This window comes from Leuresthes tenuis, unplaced genomic scaffold (assembly GCF_036924035.1).
Source record: "Leuresthes tenuis unplaced genomic scaffold, fLeuTen1.0.hap1 SCAF_24, whole genome shotgun sequence".
Classification (NCBI taxonomy): domain Eukaryota; kingdom Metazoa; phylum Chordata; class Actinopteri; order Atheriniformes; family Atherinopsidae; genus Leuresthes; species Leuresthes tenuis.
In genome coordinates, this window is record NW_027325378.1 from 1,783,706 (window position 1) to 1,806,302 (window position 22,597).

At 44.0% G+C, this 22,597-nt stretch overlaps 1 protein-coding gene across 3 annotated transcripts in view; it reads left to right on the top strand.

The window, feature by feature from the left end:
- The window catches only part of fars2 (phenylalanyl-tRNA synthetase 2, mitochondrial), a 175,326-nt gene that overhangs the window by 91,105 nt on the left and 61,624 nt on the right, over positions 1-22,597 (top strand). For all 3 annotated transcript variants that reach the window (XM_072379016.1, XM_072379017.1, XM_072379018.1), the window contains one exon: positions 20,777-20,937. In XM_072379016.1, the coding sequence (XP_072235117.1) occupies positions 20,777-20,937 (161 nt within the window). The remainder of the gene's footprint in view (positions 1-20,776; positions 20,938-22,597) is intronic.

The window sequence follows — 22,597 nt, forward strand, 5'->3', positions numbered from 1 at the left end:
TCAGCCTCCAACATCTGCAAACAGGAACTCAGCCTCCAACATCTGCAAACAGGAAGTCAGCCTCCAACATCTGCAAACAGGAAGTCTGCCTCCAACATCTGCAAACAGGAAGTCGGCCTCCAACATCTGCAAACAGGAAGTCAGCCTCCAACATCTGCAAACAGGAAGTCAGCCTCCAACATCTGCAAACAGGAAGTCAGCCTCCAACATCTGCAAACAGGAAGTCAGCCTCCAACATCTGCAAAAAGGAAGTCGGCCTCCAACATCTGCAAACAGGAAGTCGGCCTCCAACATCTGCAAACAGGAAGTCAGCCTCCAACATCTGCAAACAGGAAGTCAGCCTCCAACATCTGCAAACAGGAAGTCAGCCTCCATCTGCAAACAGGAAGTCAGCCTCCAACATCTGCAAACAGGAAGTCAGCCACCAACATCTGCAAACAGGAAGTCAGCCTCAAACATCTGCAAACAGGAAGTCAGCCTCCAACATCTGCAAACAGGAAGTCAGCCTCCAACATCTGCAAACAGGAAGTCAGCCTCCAACATCTGCAATCAGGAAGTCGGCCTCCAACATCTGCAAACAGGAACTCAGCCTCCAACATCTGCAAACAGGAAGTCTGACTCCAACATCTGCAAACAGGAAGTCAGTCACCAACATCTGCAAACAGGAGCTCAGCCTCCAACATCTGCAATCAGGAAGTCAGCCTCAAACATCTGCAAACAGGAAGTCAGCCTCCAACATCTGCAAACAGGAAGTCAGCCTCCAACATCTGCAATCAGGAAGTCAGCCTCCAACATCTGCAAACAGGAAGTCTGCCTCCAACATCTGCAAACAGGAAGTCGGCCTCCAACATCTGCAAACAGGAAGTCAGCCTCCAACATCTGCAAACAGGAAGTCTGTCTCCAACATCTGCAAACAGGAAGTCAGCCTCAAACATCTACAAACAGGAAGTCAGCCTCCAACATCTGCAAACAGGAAGTCAGCCTCCAACATCTACAAACAGGAAGTCAGCCTCCAACATCTGCAAACAGGAAGTCAGCCTCCAACATCTGCAAACAGGAAGTCAGCCTCCAACATCTGCAAACAGGAAGTCAGCCTCAAACATCTGCAAACAGGAAGTCAGCCTCCAACATCTGCAAACAGGAAGTCTGACTCAACATCTGCAAACAGGAAGTCAGCCTCCAACATCTGCAAACAGGAAGTCAGCCTCCAACATCTGCAAACAGGAAGTCAGCCTCCATCTGCAAACAGGAAGTCAGCCTCCAACATCTGCAAACAGGAAGTCAGCCTCCAACATCTGCAAACAGGAAGTCTGACTCAACATCTGCAAACAGGAAGTCTGCCACCAACATCTGCAAACAGGAAGTCAGCCTCCAACATCTGCAAATAGGAAGTCAGCCTCCAACATCTGCAAACAGGAAGTCAGCCTCCAACATCTGCAAACAGGAAGTTAGCCTCCAACATCTGCAAACAGGAAGTCAGCCTCCAACATCTGCAAACAGGAAGTCAGCCTCCAACATCTGCAAACAGGAAGTCAGCCTCCAACATCTGCAAACAGGAAGTCAGCCTCCAACATCTGCAAACAGGAAGTCAGCCTCCAACATCTGCAAACAGGAAGTCAGCCTCCAACATCTGCAAACAGGAAGTCAGCCTCCAACATCTGCAAACAGGAAGTCAGCCTCCAACATCTGCAAACAGGAAGTTAGCCTCCAACATCTGCAAACAGGAAGTCAGCCTCCAACATCTGCAAACAGGAAGTCAGCCGCCAACATCTGCAAACAGGAACTCAGCCTCCATCTGCAAACAGGAAGTCAGCCTCCATCTGCAAACAGGAAGTCGGCCTCCAACATCTGCAAACAGGAAGTCAGCCTCCAACATCTGCAAACAGGAAGTCTGACTCAACATCTGCAAACAGGAAGTCTGCCACCAACATCTGCAAACAGGAAGTCAGCCTCCATCTGCAAACAGGAAGTCAGCCTCCAACATCTGCAAACAGGAAGTCAGCCTCCAACATCTGCAAACAGGAAGTCAGCCTCCAACATCTGCAAACAGGAAGTCAGCCTCCAACATCTGCAAACAGGAAGTCAGCCTCCATCTGCAAACAGGAAGTCAGCCTCCAACATCTGCAAACAGGAAGTCAGCCTCCAACATCTGCAAACAGGAAGTCAGCCTCCAACATCTGCAAACAGGAAGTCTGCCACCAACATCTGCAAACAGGAAGTCAGCCTCCATCTGCAAACAGGAAGTCAGCCTCCAACATCTGCAAACAGGAAGTCAGCCTCCAACATCTGCAAACAGGAAGTCAGCCTCCAACATCTGCAAACAGGAAGTCAGCCTCCATCTGCAAACAGGAAGTCAGCCTCCAACATCTGCAAACAGGAAGTCAGCCTCCAACATCTGGAAACAGGAAGTCAGCCTCCAACATCTGCAAACAGGAAGTCAGCCTCCAACATCTGCAAACAGGAACTCAGCCTCCAACATCTGCAAACAGGAACTCAGCCTCCAACATCTGCAAACAGGAAGTCGGCCTCCAACATCTGCAAACAGGAAGTCAGCCTCCAACATCTGCAAACAGGAAGTCGGCCTTCAGCTGCAAACAGGAAGTCAGCCTCCAACATCTGCAAACAGGAAGTCAGCCTCCAACATCTGCAAACAGGAAGTCGGCCTCCCAGCTGTTTTCACAGCCCGCTTTTCGTTCGTTTAATTTATTTTGTGGGTTAGCTTAAATGTGGTTGAAGCGCTGAACGATGCGTTGATCTGCTGGTGGGATGGTGGAAGAGCTAATTACCGGTGGGCCTTAACAGACACCTGAAATGGTCTCACGGGCCTGGAGTTCGACACGTCTGCTCTATTTACTAAAAGGTTATCGGTCTCTGATGTGAATCATGTTTCGGGCCCACTTTAACGCTCTTTGTGCCAGTGTGGTTCCATCTTTAGTGTTAACATCAGCTACTGATTCATCTTTACTGAAACATGACCTCTACACACCATGCTGCTGAATGAAGAAGAACCAGACTGAATAATGGCTTTTACTGATCCGGACAGAACAAAGCTGTGAAGAGTTCCAACATGGCGGTCAGAATGTGTTTGTTGTAGTAGTTTCCCCCGTCTTTGTCTACCGCTGCCTGCCTCTGCAGCTCTCGGCTCCCTCATTAGTCCTTTTCTAATCTTGGCTGGTGTACAGAGACTGCTGATTACCACTGTGAGGATGACCAAGTGTCTTAACCTCCTCTAAACTCAGGATCAGGCTGCTAAGCAGCGAGAACAGCCCCACCGCCACCAGCTAACCTCGCCAAAGCCCGGCCTTTTTCCTGTAATCCGCCTGTAATTACAACCTGATCTCTGCTGTTCGAGGACGCTCACACACCTGCGAAAGCGGTGGAAAAACAAAGCCGAGCAGCAGGTTGTGTTTGGGAAGGAGTGCGTCACGTACCAGAATATTTGAGCGTGTGATTTGGATGAAAGTGTAAAAATACAAATAACGGTATTTGTGGAGTCGTGAGTCAGATGTTTGTGCACCCACTCAGGAGCTGGAACATCTCAGAGGAAAAGGAAGCGATGATGACTGCTTCAGATGATCTGCGGCTGCTGGTTCACTCTTCTGTTCATCATCCTGTTTTACACGACTTTTTACATCTTTACCAGACATCGCTCTGCAGAGAGCAACGTTTTATCATTTAATCCTCACTGAAATATCATGAAAAGCAGGAAAAGACTCATTTAAATCAGATTTAAAACAACCAAATGTCATAAAACCCAAAACAACTAAGCTTCTAATTTCACAGTTTAACATGTTGAATCATTCAACTTCAGTTACAGGAGAAAATATAGTTTAAAAAAGCATTTTAAAGATACTGAACGGAGCGATAAAACAGCACAAAGTGGGAGAATAAGTGCAAAGATGAAGATGGTGGAGCCAAGTGTGTTAAATCAGAGAGGAAGGTGCATATCAGACGTCTTAAAAAAGAACAGAAATCCAAAAAGTTTAAAGAGAAAAGGAGAAAATGCAGAGAAAGCTTGACCGGAACTGAAGGCAATGAAAGAGGGAAACATGGGGATTTTAACTGGATCGAACGGTTTAGACTCTTTTCTTCTGAATGTGGGTCGTGTCTGCAGGAATGTTGGTATCACCCACAAACTTCCAGGGTTAGGGTTTAACCTGCGGACTGTAGGTCCTCGGTTCAACCTCAGCAGGTGAGCTGATCCCCAGTGTCACACTTTACCAAGATAGCACTGGCGCTAACCCTGCTAACGCAACTTTTTACGTGTTTGCGCATAAATGCAGTTTCAGTATTTTTGAATGGAGGCGTCGGAGCACTCAAACGCCACAGGATCTGTTCCCGGTTTGGACCAGATCCTCAGACAAGGATGATTGTCCATCTGGGATGAACAGCCAATCAAAGGGATCTCTCTCTGTACCGGATTGGCTGAAAGAAGAGAAGGGTCCAACAGTAGCTCAGCTGAAACTTGGTGCAAAATGTTCTTCATATGATCTGAGACTTTAAGTCATGTGCCTCCAGCTGCAGGATGTTTTTAACCCTGAGCTCAGATTGTGTCTGCTCCAGAGACCTGTCCATACCTGGAGATAAACACCTGTCCATACCTGGAGATAAACACCTGTCCATACCTGGAGATAAACAGAATCTGACACCTGTCCATACCTGGAGATAAACACCTGTCCATACCTGGAGATAAACAGAATCTGACACCTGTCCATACCTGGAGATAAACACCTGTCCATACCTGGAGATAAACACCTGTCCATACCTGGAGATAAACACCTGTCCATACCTGGAGATAAACACCTGTCCATACCTGGAGATAAACAGAATGTGACACCTGTCCATACCTGGAGATAAACAGAATCTGACACCTGTCCATACCTGGAGATAAAGGGAATCTGACACCTGTCCATACCTGGAGATAAACAGAATGTGACACCTGTCCATACCTGGAGAAAAACAGAATCTGACACCTGTCCATACCTGGAGATAAACAGAATCTGACACCTGTCCATACCTGGAGATAAACGGAATCTGACACCTGTCCATACCTGGAGATAAACAGAATCTGACACCTGTCCATACCTGGAGATAAACGGAATCTGACACCTGTCCATACCTGGAGATAAACGGAATCTGACACCTGTCCATACCTGGAGATAAACAGAATGGGACACCTGTCCATACCTGGAGATAAACGGAATCTGACACCTGTCCATACCTGGAGATAAACAGAATCTGACACCTGTCCATACCTGGAGATAAACACCTGTCCATACCTGGAGATAAACACCTGTCCATACCTGGAGATAAACACCTGTCCATACCTGGAGATAAACACCTGTCCATACCTGGAGATAAACACCTGTCCATACCTGGAGATAAACACCTGTCCATACCTGGAGATAAACACCTGTCCATACCTGGAGATAAACAGAATCCATGACAGTGCAGCCTCATTAATGCCTATTTAACTGAACACAGTTTTTCTCTCGTGTCTCTTTATTTCCAGACCCGACCCCCTCTTATCATATCGATCCATAAACAATGAGGTAAACCCGTGCGTTGCCTGGTTACTAATCACTCTGCATAATTTATGTTGTCCTCATAATTAATTCAGGGATAAGGCTCAATAAGAGGTGGCTGCCGCACACTGTTCCCACATTGTTCCCATGATCCATATTCATTACCGGAGGCCGGTGGAAGGCACACCTCGGGGGGGCTTGATGTCTGTGACTGTAGACAGGTAGTCTGCGGTCAAATGCTGAGCGACAGGTATCCACACTTCGCTGGAGTTTTGCACAGCTCAGCTCTGCCAGTGGGGACAAATGGGGATAGAAAAGGCTCCACAAACTGCTGTGTTTGCAGTTTATTTCACAATTAAAGATGTTTCCAAGGGTAACGGCCAGAAAAGCTCAGGTCAGGTTGGACATAATTCACATTTCAGATGCTTTCTGCTTTAAAGTAGGAGGTGAAACAAACTTAAAAGGGTTTAAATGAGTTAAAAAAACCTACTTTCATGGTAAAAACAGTCAGGTTGGACATAATTCACATTTCAGATGCTTTCTGCTTTAAAGCAGGAGGTGAAACAAACTTAAAAAGGTTTAAATTAGTTAAAAAAAAACTACTTTCATGGTAAAAACGGTCAGGTTGGACATAATTCACATTTCAGATGCTTTCTGCTTTAAAGTAGGAGGTGAAACAAACTTAAAAAGGGTTTAAATGAGTTTAAAAAAAACTACTTTCATGGTAAAAACGGTCAGGTTGGACATAATTCACATTTCAGATGCTTTCTGCTTTAAAGCAGGAGGTGAAACAAACTTAAAAAGGTTTAAATGAGTTTAAAAAAAACTACTTTCATGGTAAAAACGGTCAGGTTGGACATAATTCACATTTCAGATGCTTTCTACTTTAAAGTAGGAGGTGAAACAAACTTAAAAGGGTTTAAATTAGTTTAAAAAAAAACTACTTTCATGGTAAAAACGGTCAGGTTGGACATAATTCACATTTCAGATGCTTTCTGCTTTAAAGTAGGAGGTGAAACAAACTTAAAAAGGTTTAAATGAGTTTAAAAAAAACTACTTTCATGGTAAAAACGGTCAGGTTGGACATAATTCACATTTCAGATGCTTTCTGCTTTAAAGCAGGAGGTGAAACAAACTTAAAAAGGTTTAAATTAGTTAAAAAAAAACTACTTTCATGGTAAAAACGGTCAGGTTGGACATAATTCACATTTCAGATGCTTTCTGCTTTAAAGTAGGAGGTGAAACAAACTTAAAAAGGTTTAAATGAGTTTAAAAAAAACTACTTTCATGGTAAAAACAGTCAGGTTGGACATAATTCACATTTCAGATGCTTTCTGCTTTAAAGCAGGAGGTGAAACAAACTTAAAAAGGTTTAAATTAGTTAAAAAAAAACTACTTTCATGGTAAAAACGGTCAGGTTGGACATAATTCACATTTCAGATGCTTTCTGCTTTAAAGTAGGAGGTGAAACAAACTTAAAAAGGGTTTAAATGAGTTTAAAAAAAACTACTTTCATGGTAAAAACGGTCAGGTTGGACATAATTCACATTTCAGATGCTTTCTGCTTTAAAGCAGGAGGTGAAACAAACTTAAAAAGGTTTAAATGAGTTTAAAAAAAACTACTTTCATGGTAAAAACGGTCAGGTTGGACATAATTCACATTTCAGATGCTTTCTACTTTAAAGTAGGAGGTGAAACAAACTTAAAAGGGTTTAAATTAGTTTAAAAAAAAACTACTTTCATGGTAAAAACGGTCAGGTTGGACATAATTCACATTTCAGATGCTTTCTGCTTTAAAGCAGGAGGTGAAACAAACTTAAAAAGGTTTAAATGAGTTTAAAAAAAACTACTTTCATGGTAAAAACGGTCAGGTTGGACATAATTCACATTTCAGATGCTTTCTACTTTAAAGTAGGAGGTGAAACAAACTTAAAAAGGTTTAAATGAGTTTAAAAAAAACTACTTTCATGGTAAAAACGGTCAGGTTGGACATAATTCACATTTCAGATGCTTTCTACTTTAAAGTAGGAGGTGAAACAAACTTAAAAGGGTTTAAATGAGTTAAAAAAAAACTACTTTCATGGTAAAAACGGTCAGGTTGGACATAATTCACATTTCAGATGCTTTCTGCTTTAAAGCAGGAGGTGAAACAAACTTAAAAAGGTTTAAATTAGTTTAAAAAAAAACTACTTTCATGGTAAAAACATGGAAAAAACGGTTAAAGAGACTCAAAGCAGGTAGGCTGACAACTGGCGGTTGAAACGTTGGCGGAGCAGAGTTTCCTTGAGGTTATTTTCTCAGGATCCATTTTCACTTGGACTCCCAACGACTGCGAAGTTGACATGAAAGGTTTTCTGTGAATGGCTGCTGAAGTTCCAGCTGTAGGTGAACAGATCCTCTGAAAGAGTTAAAGCTGGAAGCAATCGGGACCCAATACCCTTTCACCTGTGCTTGTTATTGAGGTCCAGATCTGAGGAGTTTGAATGCAAACTGAAGGTTTTCGTGCATTTTTGTGAAATTCACTTTGCTCCAAGTCAACTGGCTGAAAAGTTCAGAGAAATCTGCCCATTTCCCCTTTTAACTTGTGCATAAAAAGAAATAATTTACTGCTCCAGTGTGAGCAGTGCCTGAAAAGACTGTAGCTGGCAACCTTCCCCGAGCAGATGATCATTTTCAGTTCTGATTTCTAACAAACAAACGTCCATTTCCTCTCTCTCTCCACGTCACCCTGCAGTCACATCTCCATCCTCGAGAGCTGCCAGTGAGTTCTATCTATAAATCATAGCGTTGGGAGGCTGGTGGAGGCTGCCAATAGCCTGTTCGGCTCTGCTAACGGTGACGGATGAGTGTGTAGCTCCATGAGACGTGGCGAGGTGAAAAGACGAGCCTCCGAGGCTTTTGTGTTAAAGTCTAACAGCAGCTGTCAGAAACTGGGGCTGATGGACGAGACGGTTTTCCATTTAAGCTTTTATACTGTAAGGCGGTCAGTTAGTGCATGAAAATACTGTCGTTGAACCAGGAAGTGTCCAGTGGCAGCGCCCCCTGGTGGCTGCAGCTGTTGGAGGACGGTGGCAGAGAGGAGCTCGGGGTCGAGGGACGCTTCATCAGAACTTTTACTCACTTTGTGTGTTAGCGTCACATTATCAGCATGTTTCTGATAAAGATGTAGGTCTCCAGGTCCAAATGTTTAAACAAAATGTTTAAACGCAGTAATTAACGGTTCACATGCATTACTACGAGTTACGCTGTGCACATCTCCAGCTTGGTCCATCACTGTTGATGAGAAAGGATTGTTTGCTAGCATCTGCTGCTAACTTCCAGCTAACTGCGAACATACAGCTACCTGCTAACTTATAGCTAACTGCTAATTTACAGCTAACTGCTAACTTCCAGCTAACTGCTAGTTTACTGCTAACTGCTAACTTCCAGCTAACTGCTAGCTTCCAGCTAACTGCTGACTTACAGTTAACTGCTAGCTTACAGCTAACTGCTAGCTTACAGCTAACTGCTAACTTACAGCTAACTGCTAACTTACAGCTAACTGCTAGCTTACAGCTAACTGCTGACTTACAGCTAACTGCTAACTTACAGCTAACTGCTGACTTACAGCTAACTGCTAGCTTACAGCTAACAGCTAGCTTACAGCTAACTGCTAACTTACAGCTAACTGCTGACTTACAGCTAACTGCTAGCTTACAGCTAACTGCTGGCTTACAGCTAACTGCTAACTTACAGCTAACTGCTAACCTGTTTCCCTCTGGGATCAATAGAGTAACTGTATATAGAGCTGGAGTGTTTCTGGAGCTTCATTCTGTCTGTGTTACTGCATTAAATCACAGATAACAGGTAACAGCTAACGAGCTTCGGCTGGTGAGCGGCCGCTGACCTCCATAAAGACACTTATTTAAACTGATATAAAGCAGATTGGCTTTAACCAACTGGTATTTTGACCAAAGCCTTATTATTAGGTTATTACACATAACACAGGCTGGCATAAAGCTTTTACATTAGGGCCGCCATGTTGGCTGGAGTAACTGTCAGCAAAGAAAAGCTGAAGGGTTAAAAACAACAAAAGGGTTTCAAGCAGATAATAAGTGAAAATTATTATCTGTTTGAAACCCTTTTGTTGTTTTTAACCCTTAACCCTTCTTGATTTCTAAAGTGTGACATTTCTAAAACTAAAAATAGTGAAAGTTTAGCAGAAAGAAAGTTGCTGAAATCCTGGTTGAAGCAGTGAAGGTGAAAATAAAATAGTTTAATCATTCAAACCTTTTGGAAAAAACTGCAGAAGTCTTAGTTGAAGAAGTTAAAAGGTTAAAAACAACAGAAAGATTTAAAGGATTTAAAATTCTTGTGGAAAAATGTATCAGTCAGTTATTTTAAATCATTTTAAAAGTATAAAAGTTAGAATCACCAAAAGTCGAAACTAATTCCAATTTATTTTAATGAGGTAATTCCAAGAGATATAGCAGTAATCTCCTAAAATAGCTGAACATTTTGATACCAAAGTTGTAGAAATCGGTGGAAAATATGCAGTAGTTAATGTCCAAAAAACTGCAGAAAAACAACAGAAATATTTAAAGGATTTAAACTTTTCATGGAAAAATGTGCAGTTATGGGTGTCTGAAACCCCCCGATAAGACCTCAGAACTGTGTGAGATTGTTAAAAAAGGGCAGAATATGTGACCTTTAATGAGTGATTATATTTTATCCAACCTGAGTAAACAGGTAGCAACAGTTTGTGAAGAAGAGGAAACTATAGAAAGTAAGAAGAAGAAGTTTCCAAGGTGAAAAGGGATGGATGTACGAGGAAGAGATGATGAATGAACGAGTGCAGCTGGAATGAAGAGACAAAAGGAGGGATGATGGAAGAGTGGAGCTGAAAGATGTAAACTGAGAGCAAAGAGAAGTGATGGAGGGACAGGAAGAGGAGGGGAGGTGATGGAAGGCCGGAGAGACGTGAGCCGAATGTTTAACGAATAGCAGGAGAGTTTCTGGGAAGACAAACTCATAACAGTGAAAGCATCCATCAGGTTGCTGCTGGAAAACAGGAGTTAAACTCTTTAATCAGTCGGGTTCTGGTGAGGTCCAGCCTTCATGCTGTTCCTCACTAATTCAGAACTGTGTTTTCATCCTTTTTACCCCCTGGTTGGTCGGCTTTTCTAACTGAGGGATGCTCGTTATCCAGCCCTACATCTGGGACTGAGGAGCCCGTTGATCCTTAAAAGAAAAGGAGGAAAGTGGAGGAGAAGAAGCAGAAGAATTGTACTTTTCTCTGGGTTTTTCACCCATTTGGGCCCAGTATTACCTGGTGTTTTAGCCCGGGTTTATTTTCAGTGATCTTTTATTTTAAGCTTCAGTTCGGTCCAGTTATCGGACCTCAGTTGGGCCCTCTGATTTAGCTCTGATTTAGCTCTGATTTAGCTCTGATTTAGCTCTGATTTAGCTCTGATTCAGCTCTGATTTAGCTCTGATTTAGCTCTGATTTAGCTCTGATTTAGCTCTGATTTAGCTCTGATTTAGCTGACCTGTTTCAGCCCAGTTTAGTCCACTTATTTCTGGTGCTGTGTTGCAGTATTTTGTCTTTTATCTCAGTTTGGTCCACTGTTTTAGCTCTGATTTAGCTCTGATTTAGCTCTGATTTAGCTCTGATTTAGCTGACCTGTTTCAGCCCAGTTTAGTCCACTTATTTCTGGTGCTCTGTTGCAGTATTTTGTCTTTTATCTCAGTTTGGTCCTCTGATTTAGCTCTGATTTAGCTCTGATTTAGCTCCGATTTAGCTCTGATTTAGCTGACCTGTTTCAGCCCAGTTTAGTCCACTTATTTCTGGTGCTGTGTTGCAGTATTTTGTCTTTTATCTCAGTTTGGTCCTCTGATTTAGCTCTGATTTAGCTCTGATTTAGCTCTGATTTAGCCCAGTTTAGTCCACTTATTTCTGGTGCTGTGTTGCAGTATTTTGTCTTTTATCTCAGTTTGGTCCTCTGATTTAGCTCTGATTTAGCTCTGATTTAGCTCTAATTTAGCTCTGATTTAGCTCTAATTTAGCTCTGATTTAGCTCTGATTTAGCTCTGATTTAGCCCAGTTTAGTCCACTTATTTCTGGTGCTCTGTTGCAGTATTTTGTCTTTTATCTCAGTTTGGTCCTCTGATTTAGCTCTGATTTAGCTCTGATTTAGCTCTGATTTAGCCCAGTTTAGTCCACTTATTTCTGGTGCTGTGTTGCAGTATTTTGTCTTTTATCTCAGTTTGGTCCTCTGATTTAGCTCTGATTTAGCTCTGATTTAGCTCTAATTTAGCTCTGATTTAGCTCTGATTTAGCTCTAATTTAGCTCTGTTTTAGCTCTGATTTAGCTCTGATTTAGCTCTGATTTAGCTCTAATTTAGCTCTAATTTAGCTCTGATTTAGCTCTGATTTAGCCCAGTTTAGTCCACTTATTTCTGGTGCTGTGTTGCAGTATTTTGTCTTTTATCTCAGTTTGGTCCTCTGATTTAGCTCTGATTTAGCTCTGATTTAGCTCTAATTTAGCTCTGATTTAGCTCTAATTTAGCTCTGATTTAGCTCTGATTTAGCTCTGATTTAGCCCAGTTTAGTCCACTTATTTCTGGTGCTCTGTTGCAGTATTTTGTCTTTTATCTCAGTTTGGTCCTCTGATTTAGCTCTGATTTAGCTCTGATTTAGCTCTGATTTAGCCCAGTTTAGTCCACTTATTTCTGGTGCTGTGTTGCAGTATTTTGTCTTTTATCTCAGTTTGGTCCTCTGATTTAGCTCTGATTTAGCTCTGATTTAGCTCTAATTTAGCTCTGATTTAGCTCTGATTTAGCTCTAATTTAGCTCTGTTTTAGCTCTGATTTAGCTCTGATTTAGCTCTGATTTAGCTCTAATTTAGCTCTAATTTAGCTCTGATTTAGCTCTGATTTAGCCCAGTTTAGTCCACTTATTTCTGGTGCTGTGTTGCAGTATTCTGTCTTTTATCTCAGTTTGGTGTGTTTTTATTCCCAGTTTCTTGCATTGTTCCCGTATCATGTTGCATCTTTACTCCTCCTTCAGTTTAATGTCCAACATGCTGCAGCATCTTTCTCTCTTTGCTCACATTTCTGCGTCCGTGTGCCGCCGTCTGCATGCAGATGTCCCGTTACTCGCGCTGTCGCGTCATTGCTGCCGTCAAACAGTGACATCATCGACAGACGGGGTTGCAGCGAGGCGCACACTCGGATCTCGCCACGTTTTTGTGTGAGCTGTCCTGATTGGCTGAGGGAGAGGGCTGGCGGTGCAGAGCTCAGTGTGAGTAAACGGGGGAGGGCAGGGGGACGTCTCTCTCTCTCTCACACTGATTTCAGGCCATCTATCCTCGCTGGGTGTCATGCAATCTGTTTTGGCTGACGTCTGTGCCTCACTGATGCCTCACACACACTCGGGCTGAGTCTCCAGCATCACTCGGTCGTCTTTGGCGCCTTTCTTCTTGGCTGCCTGTACGTCAGCATCTCGTGTGTCAGATGTTTGATTCCTCTGGTGCTGGGAGCTCTTCATCAGGCTCAGCTTCAGTTCGTCTGCAGCAGCTCTCCTCAGAGTCCTGCAGCCCAGAGGAGCTTCACATCTGATGCTGCCGAAGGGGAGAAACTGCTCACACTGACACTCTAAACCTGGTGAATACAGATGTACTGAGAGTTCAAAAGTACCGTGAAGCCCCAAATCTGCCCGTGATGTCGACAGTATAAAAGAGAAAGATTAGATCTGCAGCCCAAATGTTGATGCAGAAAGACAGAATAAAGCACATCCTCTTTAATACAGGAACTCAGAGGGTAAGAAGCAGCCAGGAGCTGCTGATCAATGCTCTGATTAACTGATCCTCAGTCAGTGTGAGCAGCTCTATAAAAACAGGAGTTCTGTCAGTTTAACACAATGCCAAGGAGGAAAGACACCAGCAATGATCTCAGAGAAGCAGCTGCTGCTGCCCATCAGTCTGGGAAGGGTTATAAGGCCATTTCCAGACTATCTGGAGTCCATCATTCTACAGAGAGAAAGATTATTCACAAGTGGAAAACATTCAGGACAGCTGTCAATCTTCCCAGGAGTGGACGTCCCAGCAAGGTCACCCCAAGGTGAAGAAGCCCAGAGCTACATCTCAGACTCTACAGGCCTCAGTTAGCATGCTAAAGGTTAAAGGTCACCCCAAGGTGAAGAAGCCCAGAGCTACATCTCAGACTCTACAGGCCTCAGTTAGCATGTTAAAGGTTAAAGTTCATACATCTCAGACTCTACAGGCCTCAGTTAGCATGCTAAAGGTTAAAGGTCACCCCAAGGTGAAGAAGCCCAGAGCTACATCTCAGACTCTACAGGCCTCAGTTAGCATGCTAAAGGTTAAAGGTCACCCCAAGGTGAAAAAGCCCAGAGCTACATCTCAGACTCTGCAGGCCTCAGTTAGCATGTTAAAGGTTAAAGGTCACCCCAAGGTGAAAAAGCCCAGAGCTACATCTCAGACTCTACAGGCCTCAGTTAGCATGTTAAAGGTTAAAGGTCACCCCCAGGAAGCGTCATTAAAAGGAAGCTGGTGGAACACAAACAGTGTGTTGGTCAGTGAAGTCACTGAAAATCATTCCTTTAACCTTTATTCAGATGTTTCTGTTCGATAAAGTTTAGCTTTAAGTTTTTATTGCATTTTACAACCCTTAAATCTTTAGTTGTTACATTTCAGGACAAAAGCTAAATAAAATGCTTTATGTATTTAAATCATCGATAAATAAACTGCGTACGGTATCATTCGAACCCAAGAAACGGGCAGAGAAACATGAGCAGGAACAAAATAAGTCTAAATTAGCTCAGTTAGCATGTTAAAGGTCAAAGGTCATGACAGCCCAGTTAGGAAAAGACTGAACAAGGATGGCTTGTTTGGAAGGGCTGCAGGAGAAAGCCTCTTCTCTCTAAAAAGAACATGGCAGCACAGCTTAGGTTTGCAAAGCTGCATCTGAACAAAGCTCAAGACTTCTGGAACAATGTCCTTTGGACAGACCAGAGCAAAGTGGAGATGTTTGGTCCTAATGCACAGCAGCACGTTTGGAGGAAACCAAACACAGCAGATCAGCACAAACACCTCATACCAGCTGTCAAGCACGGTGGTGGAGGGCTGATGATCTGGGCTGGTTCTGCAGCCACAGGACCTGGGCACCTTGCAGGCATTGAGTCCACCATGAACTCCTCTGGATACCAAAGTATTCTAGAGTCAGATGTGAAAGCTTCTTCTCATTCTAACACCTGCTGGGGAACGTTTCATCTTATTATGTTAAACCTTAGAACTGAGGGGGGGTGCACTTTGTTTGCAGCATGTAGTTTTTATCCCACTAAGTAGAATAACTCGTAATAGTTGAGCTCCTCACTACAACATGACGAATGAAGTATGAATGAAGTGGTTATTAATCAGAAAGATTCTCGTTCATCTCCAGAACCGACAGTCAGCACTTTTTAAACTCTCCGTGCTCCTGGTGGTGGTGAAAGTTTCAGTATAATTACTTTCTTGGATACTCTGAGCAGTAAAAAGTATTATGCAAATCTGCACAAGAAGACCTTGAATAGTCTTAATAAGTCGTTTGTCAGCAGTTCCAGAAACCGGAGGCAGTGACAAACGAAGGAGTCGAGCAACAGAAATTCATCATTTGAAACTTTCTCTGCTGGACATGGTGTAAAAGTGGGAGGTGAATCTACAAAGTTTAAAATGTCCTGGTAGGTTTGCTGTGACCTTCCCGCCCAGCTGCAGCTCAGAGGCTGTTTGTTTGGCTCACCAGCATCCATTCTTAGCTGGATTCCTCCTCACAGGTGGTGAGGAATCCTCCTTCACCCATAAAACGTTACAGCCTCCTTTAATTGCTTGGTTTTAAGTTACGATTCCTTTAAAGGTCTCCTATAGTCGCCCTGCCTAATTACAAGAAGTGTTTTCTGTCACGGCGGCCCGTGTAATCATTGCACTTCATCACGATCCGGCAGCTTAAAACCACAACCGCCGGCGCACGCTCTCTAATAATGCGGTCATAAATATATTCATGGCAAATATAATTAGGAGGGAATGGAGACGGATGAGGGCAGCAGACGGAAAGTGATGAAGGAGGTGGAAGCAGACAGGAGGAGGGAGGATCTCACGGTACAGATGAGTGAGGAGGTGAAGGAAGGCAGCGGCTCACTCAAACTGCTCCTCCTCTTACAGAAGATACACCTTTAGCTTGGAAAGAAACGGGTCAAAGAACCTGAGGGGGTCCACTGAGGCAGGAACACTGCAGGGGGTGCACTTACTTACATTTATTAACCTGTTTCTCAATAGTTTGTGAGAAGTGGAAACACAGAAGAAGCTGTTTGCCTCCAATAATGTGGGTTTTATTGCTGATGTGATGTTCCAGCTGCAGGGGGGGGGCAGGTTTACTGGTGTTGCTCCAACAGAACCTCGGCACAGAGGTTTCCTGCCTGAGAGTCCAACAGTGGAGCAGAACTTCAGCGTTCCTGAGGGATCGTGGCAGTTTGACCATGCTGGTACCACAGCTGCTTTAGCAGGATATCCGGTCCCTGCAGAACTTTCCCCTCACAGGGAACCTTTGGGAACCTCCGGGTTACATCTTTCTGCAGATGATGCACTTGTTGTCCTGTGAAAGAAGTGAAGGATAAAGAACTGCTTTGCCTGAAGTGACTTAACGTTTGTTCTGTTGTCTCCTTCTCTGGGACGTTCAGGCTAAAAGAGTCGAAGGCTTTAAATGGAGTGTTCTGATGGGTCAGACTACCCTGTGATATGGTAGAGTTTAGGTCTGGTAGCTAACAGCTAAGTGAATAAATACCTGGTTAATCTGCAGCCAATCACTGCCTCCGACTTCCTGCTGAAACCAGCCAATGAGGGCCCAGATGCACCGTCTGCAGCGTGGTTCTGAGCAGGAGTAGATGGACTGGAGGAGGTTTCAAACTGCATGAAACCAGGTCAAACAGAGGAGGTCGACGGGCCTTTTCCTCAACATGAACGAGCTGTGAGCTGAAACTCAGCTCATGGCCACAGCTCCAAACACAATTTATTCTCTGTTAGAATCAAACCTGGAAGAAAAATGAAGGAGTGAAAAATAAGGAGAGGAAAAGCTGAATGAGTTTAAGAAAAGAAGCGAAACAAGAAGGAGAAAATGGCTCGATGAAGAGGAGGAGGAGGAAGAAAAGGAGGAAGAAGAAGAAAAGGAGGAAGAAGAAGAAAAGGAGGAGGAAGAAGTAAAGGAGGAGGAGGAAGGAAAGGAGGAGGAGGAAGGAAAGGAGGAAGAAGAAGAAAAGGAGGAGGAGGAAGGAAAGGAGGAGGAAGAAGAAAAAGAGGAGGAAGAAGAAAAGGAGGAGGAAGAAAAGGAGGAATAATAAAAGGAAGAAGAAGAAAAAGAGGAGGAAGAAGAAAGCAGGAGGAGGAATAATAAAAGGAAGAAGAGGAGGAGGAGGCTGACTGTACATTATGATGAAGTGCAGATTTATTCCAGCGTGTTTCTTCTTCTCCTGCGACCTCCGACCCCGTTAGCTCATTAGCATAGAAACCACTTTCTGCGGCTGCTGATTGGATCGAGTCCGACGACAAAAGGAAGTGTGTGTGTGCACGGTCGTGTGTGTGCACGGGCGTGTGTGTGCACGTACGTGTGTGTGCACGTCTTCCAGGTGGCGGGCAGCTCACACATGATCATAATCAGCAGCAGCATTTCCCATCAGAGCAGGTGCTTCTTCCTCTGAGGCCATCAGCTCAGAGCCATTAAACCCCCCCACAGATACTCAGAGAAATGTCCAGATTCCACAGCCAGCCTCTCCGCCCACGCCTCACCCAGCAGCTGACCTCAGAGTACGAGTCAGAGAGCCCAACAACAGCCTGCGGCTGCGGCTCACAACTCATTATTTCTGCAGATTTATGGATGAAGATGATCTTCCAGTGACTCTCTGAGGAGCTTTGTTTTCCAGATGGATAACAAGACCTGAAGTCTGTTCAGACTGCCAACCATCCCGTTCTCACCTGGTTGGAAAGGTGATCCACAGCGGAGGAACCACAGGAAGGCGGCTGGAAAGAAATGTTGAGAAGCAGCAAATGAAGGAAAAGACGGAGAGTTGGACCTAAGTGAGAGTTGATTGGACTCTGAGGCAGAAACAGAGTTTTTATCAGTTCTCAGCAGCTTTAAAGTGAATCTCTGGTCTGAGCTCCTTTATTCTCCAACACAGCCTGAACCCTCTGAGACAAGCTTTCTGTCATTTCTTTAAGGAGTCTTCAGGAATAGTTCTCCAGGCTTCTTGAAGGACATCCCAAAGCTCTTCTTTGGATGTGGGCTGCCTTTTGTTCCGTTCTCTGTCAGATGATCCCACACTGCTTCAATAATGTTGAGGTCCGGGCTCTGGGGAGGATTCATCCCTCCATAAGACCTGTTGCCACTGATTTTCAGTCCACTTCTTGTGTCATTTGGCACAGCTCAGCCTTTTCTCCCTGTTTCCCTTCCTTAAGAACGGCTTCTTGACAGCCACCCTTCCATGGAGACCATTTCTGATGAGGCTTGGGCCAACAGTAGATGGATCAGCTGAAGGTCCAGATGCATCTCTCAGGTCCTGTCAGGTCACAGCTGGATTTTTTCCTCTTTCTTAAGGACATCACTTTCAGATCCTGTTCATCTGCTGGAGATAGTTTTTTAGGCCTGACACTTCTTCTTTTGTCCTCCACTTGTCCAGTTTCCTCAAATGTTTTAAGGACACACTGCACACCATGCTGAGATATGCCAAGTTTTCAGCTAATAGCTCTTTGGGAATCACCTTGTTGCTGCAGAAATCCTATTTTCTGTCTGTCAAACTGTGTTTTCTTTGCTGTTTTTGATGCAGCTACACACAGAGTTTGGGTTCAAATGTTTAACCTTTAGGACCCTGGAGCAGATAAAAGCTGCTGCAGGTCTCATATGAAAACATCATCTCAGAGGATTCAGGACCGTTCTGGTCTCTGAGGATTCGCCTGTTGAATGAATCGACTTCTCCTCATGATTAAATCATGTGTTCGTCTCTCTTCTCCGTTTTGTTTCTTAAACTGAGGATCACAACTGAGATGGATCTCAGATTCTGGGGGGAAAAAGGTTTGTCTCAATTAGTCTCCGTCCCAGAGAGAGAAACCGCCTCCCTCTCATCTGGTTCCCAGGCCTCAAATCCTCGGATTTACCCATAATCCTTTATTCCACTGTTTGCCCTTTGCTTTGACCCGCCTCAAAGCAGAAGAGTTTTGTTCTGAAAGGAGAAAACCGGCGTTTGAAGACTGTCACCCGTCTCCAGCAGAGTGATTGACAGCAGCAACTGAAGAGCTTTAAACTGGAGTTTAAACGGGTTTTTACCTCAGTGTCTGCAGACGATTCCGTCTGTTTATGACATTTAAAATAACTTGAATCTGATTTTGTTTCTTTATTTTTCCCCTGTTGAGACGTACGGCGAAGAAGATGAAATAAGTTCTTTAACACCTGAAACCTATGGCGTAACCACGCCTTCTTTAGGGGGGTCGTGTCCCCCCCAATATTGAGAAAATACCAACCTGTCCCCCCCCAATATACAGAAGAAAACATGTAAAATGCATGTTCTCCTTTTATGAACCCCGTCAAGGGGTCGGTCTCTTGTTATGTCTTATTTATTTTCAGTTTATTTACGTGTGTTACCATGGGAACGTAACGGCTGCGCCGCGGTCGCCGTTGTTGATGCTAACAGCCAATGAGAGCGACCCACCGGGCGCGCCGCCGTCTCAGCAGCGGCTCAACCGCGCCAAACTCAACAGTGTTACCATGGGAACGTAACGGCTGCGCCGCGGTCTCAGCAGCGGCTCTCCTTATCTTTACGTTGGACTTCTACTTTTGACGGAGCCGCTGCTCAACAGAGCAGATTGTACCAGAACAGGAAATCCAACACAGGATCAACAAAATAAACTTCCGCCCCCTTTCAAAATAAAAGAACTTAAAACAAAAATAACATTAGACTATTAGACTTTTCATTGTTAAAGCACATTTTGAGACAATAGAAATGAACCTTGACTTAAAAGTCCTCAGCACATTTGTTGTTAAAGGAAAAGTCTGTACTTTGTTACATCATTAGTTATTAAAATATTTCCATAAACATGCTTTGGGTATTTGGTCGTTTTCCATTGGAAGCTGTCCTATTTGCTGCAGAACTACTGGAAGAGCAGAATTGTAATTGGTAGGTGTGTTTAAGGTCAGTAAACAGTAAGCAACTAACCAAAACAATGTGGGGGGGCAGTCACTGTCTCGGAGAAATTACACTATTCCTTTAGATGTGAACTTACATGGTCAATGTAGTCCTCTAAACTATGTTCTAAATGTCCAATTTTTCATATATAAATAAAGAATTGTAGATAATGCACTCAACAATTTTGTTTTTCTTGGAGCCCCCCAATGTCTAAACCATGGTTACGCCCTTGCCTGCTAACACTCTAGCCAATGAGAGTGACCCACCGGGCGCGCTTGCGTGTGTTACCATGGGAACATAACGGCTGCGCCGCCGTCTCAGCAGCGGCTCTCCTTATCTTTACGTTGGACTTCTACTTTTGACGGAGCCGCTGCTCAACAGAGCAGATTGTACCAGAACAGGAAATCCAACACAGGATCAACAAAATAAACTTCCGCCCCCTTTCAAAATAAAAGAACTTAAAACAAAAATAGCATTAGACTATTAGACTTTTCATTGTTAATGCACATTTTGAGACATTGAAACTCAGAATACACCAGAGGGAGGTTCAGACGTGTTGTAAAGTCTTATTTTTGCAGCAGACTGACCTGAAGCCACTGTTGTTTGCATGTGGCTCGGTTCACACAACAAAACTCTGCCTCAGGCTCCAGTGCCCAGAAGCAGCATCATTCCTAATCCAGCTGTTTTCACTCTCTTCTGCTCACACAGAAACAGAAAGCCAAGGAAAGTTCTTTTCTTGGATCAATAACGTATCAAGTTGTGAGTTGTGTGTCGGAGGTGGACAGTTAAGTTATATAGACCTGTTGCCAGCGTTGTTGGGTAAAGTGGATGGAAGTAAAGAGATGTTTTACAGCTGCTGTCATGTATATCATGAATTACTTTTTATGCATTACACTTTCATGATGTCATTTTCATTTTGAAATGTCACCTACGATGTTTTAGTTTAGCCTCTTGTTGTTTTTGGTCTTTATCCAGGTTTTTAGGTGGTAAATGTTAACGTGATTTGTTAGCTTGCGTTAGCTTGCCTCTTGATATTTTGCTGTTGTTTTCACAGTGGGAGCAGCTAACAAGCTGGGCTGGGCGTTCGGTCTAGGCCTGGAGAGACTGGCCATGATCCTGTACAGCATCCCGGACATCCGGCTGTTCTGGAGTCAGGACGAACGCTTCCTCAAGCAGTTCAGAGTGCAGGACATCCAGCAGCCCATCTGCTTCCAGGTACTGACCCGAACACCCGATCAGTGGCCAAAACCAGCCGCTAGCAGCAATGTGTCACTGATAACGTTGTTCGAACAATCAGCCGTCATTCATCCATCAAAAAACAAATTCCTCATAGCAGCTCAGTTATTTCAGAAGGTTAAATCTGCAAAGCAGCTTGTTTTTCCTGTAGCTTTTTATTGTTCAGCTCTGAGACGACATTCAGAGTGAATGTGACACTGTTGGTGTTTTGGTGAGTCAGCAGCATGATCTGCTGAATCTCTCCGGGGCCCTGACCTCTGCTAAAAACACAAATCACTGTGTACTGGAGAATCTTTTCACCCTGCTGCAGCAGTAGAACCACTGAAACTGTAAATATAGTGAAGACAGAACAGTTTCTCTTGTTGTCCCACTGCGTTGATTCCTAGCTCCTCCTTCCTGATGACATCACAGTAGTGATAGAAAACTACAAACCTTAGAACCCCATTAAGACCCCATTACAACCCTATTAGGACCCCCTTAGAACCTCCTTACAACCCCCTTAGAAGCCCCTTAGAACCCCATTAAGACCCCATTAGAAGCCCCTTAGGACCCCCTTACAACCCTATTAGGACCCCCTTAGAACCTCCTTACAACCCCCTTACAACCCCCTTAGAACCCCCTTAGAACCCTATTAGGACCCCCTTAGAACCTCCTTACAACCCTATTAGGACCCCCTTACAACCCTATTAGAACTCCCTTAGAACCCCCTTACAACCCTATTAGGACCCCCTTAGAACCTCCTTACAACCCCCTTAGGACCCCCTTAGAACCCCCTTACAACCCTATTAGGACCCCTTTAGAACCCCATTAAGACTCCATTAGGACCCCCTTAGAACCTCCTTACAACCCTATTAGGACCCCTTTAGAACCCCATTAAGACTCCATTAGGACCCCCTTAGAACCCTATTAGGACCCCCTTACAACCCCCTTACAACCCTATTAGGACCCCCTTAGGAGCCCCTCAGAACCCCCTTAAAACCCCATTAAGACTCCATTAGGACCCCCTTAGAACCCCCTTACAACCCTATTAGGACCCCTTTAGAACCCCATTAAGACTCCATTAGGACCCCCTTAGAACCCTATTAGGACCCCCTTACAACCCCCTTACAACCCTATTAGGACCCCCTTAGGAGCCCCTCAGAACCCCCTTAAAACCCCATTAAGACTCCATTAGGACCCCCATAGAACCCCCTTACTGTAGTGATAGAAAACTACAAACAGGAATAACTTCTAGTCCCACCAGCAATGCATTGCTTTATAATCTGATAATCTCATCTGATAGTAAACCATCTAACAGAGATACTCTTTAGTCTGATCTACCTGCTCTACCACCGCCACCAACCTGCCAGCCTCCCCAACAAACATACCAACAACCAATCAGCTTCTCTCATGCAGCCCACAAGCAGCTGACCAATGGTAACAACCATTCCTCGTGCAAAATTAGCAACACCTCTATTTAAATACCTGATGAACAAACAAACCACCCAAAAAATCCATTATGTAACCTGACAATCACTTACTTTCTTATTCACCAGTAACTTTCTACACGACCTACTCACCTGTCCAATCAGTGAGCTACAATCAGCTACCCTCCAATCCAGCCAACAAACCGTCACTTCTACAAATAACTCAATCAACA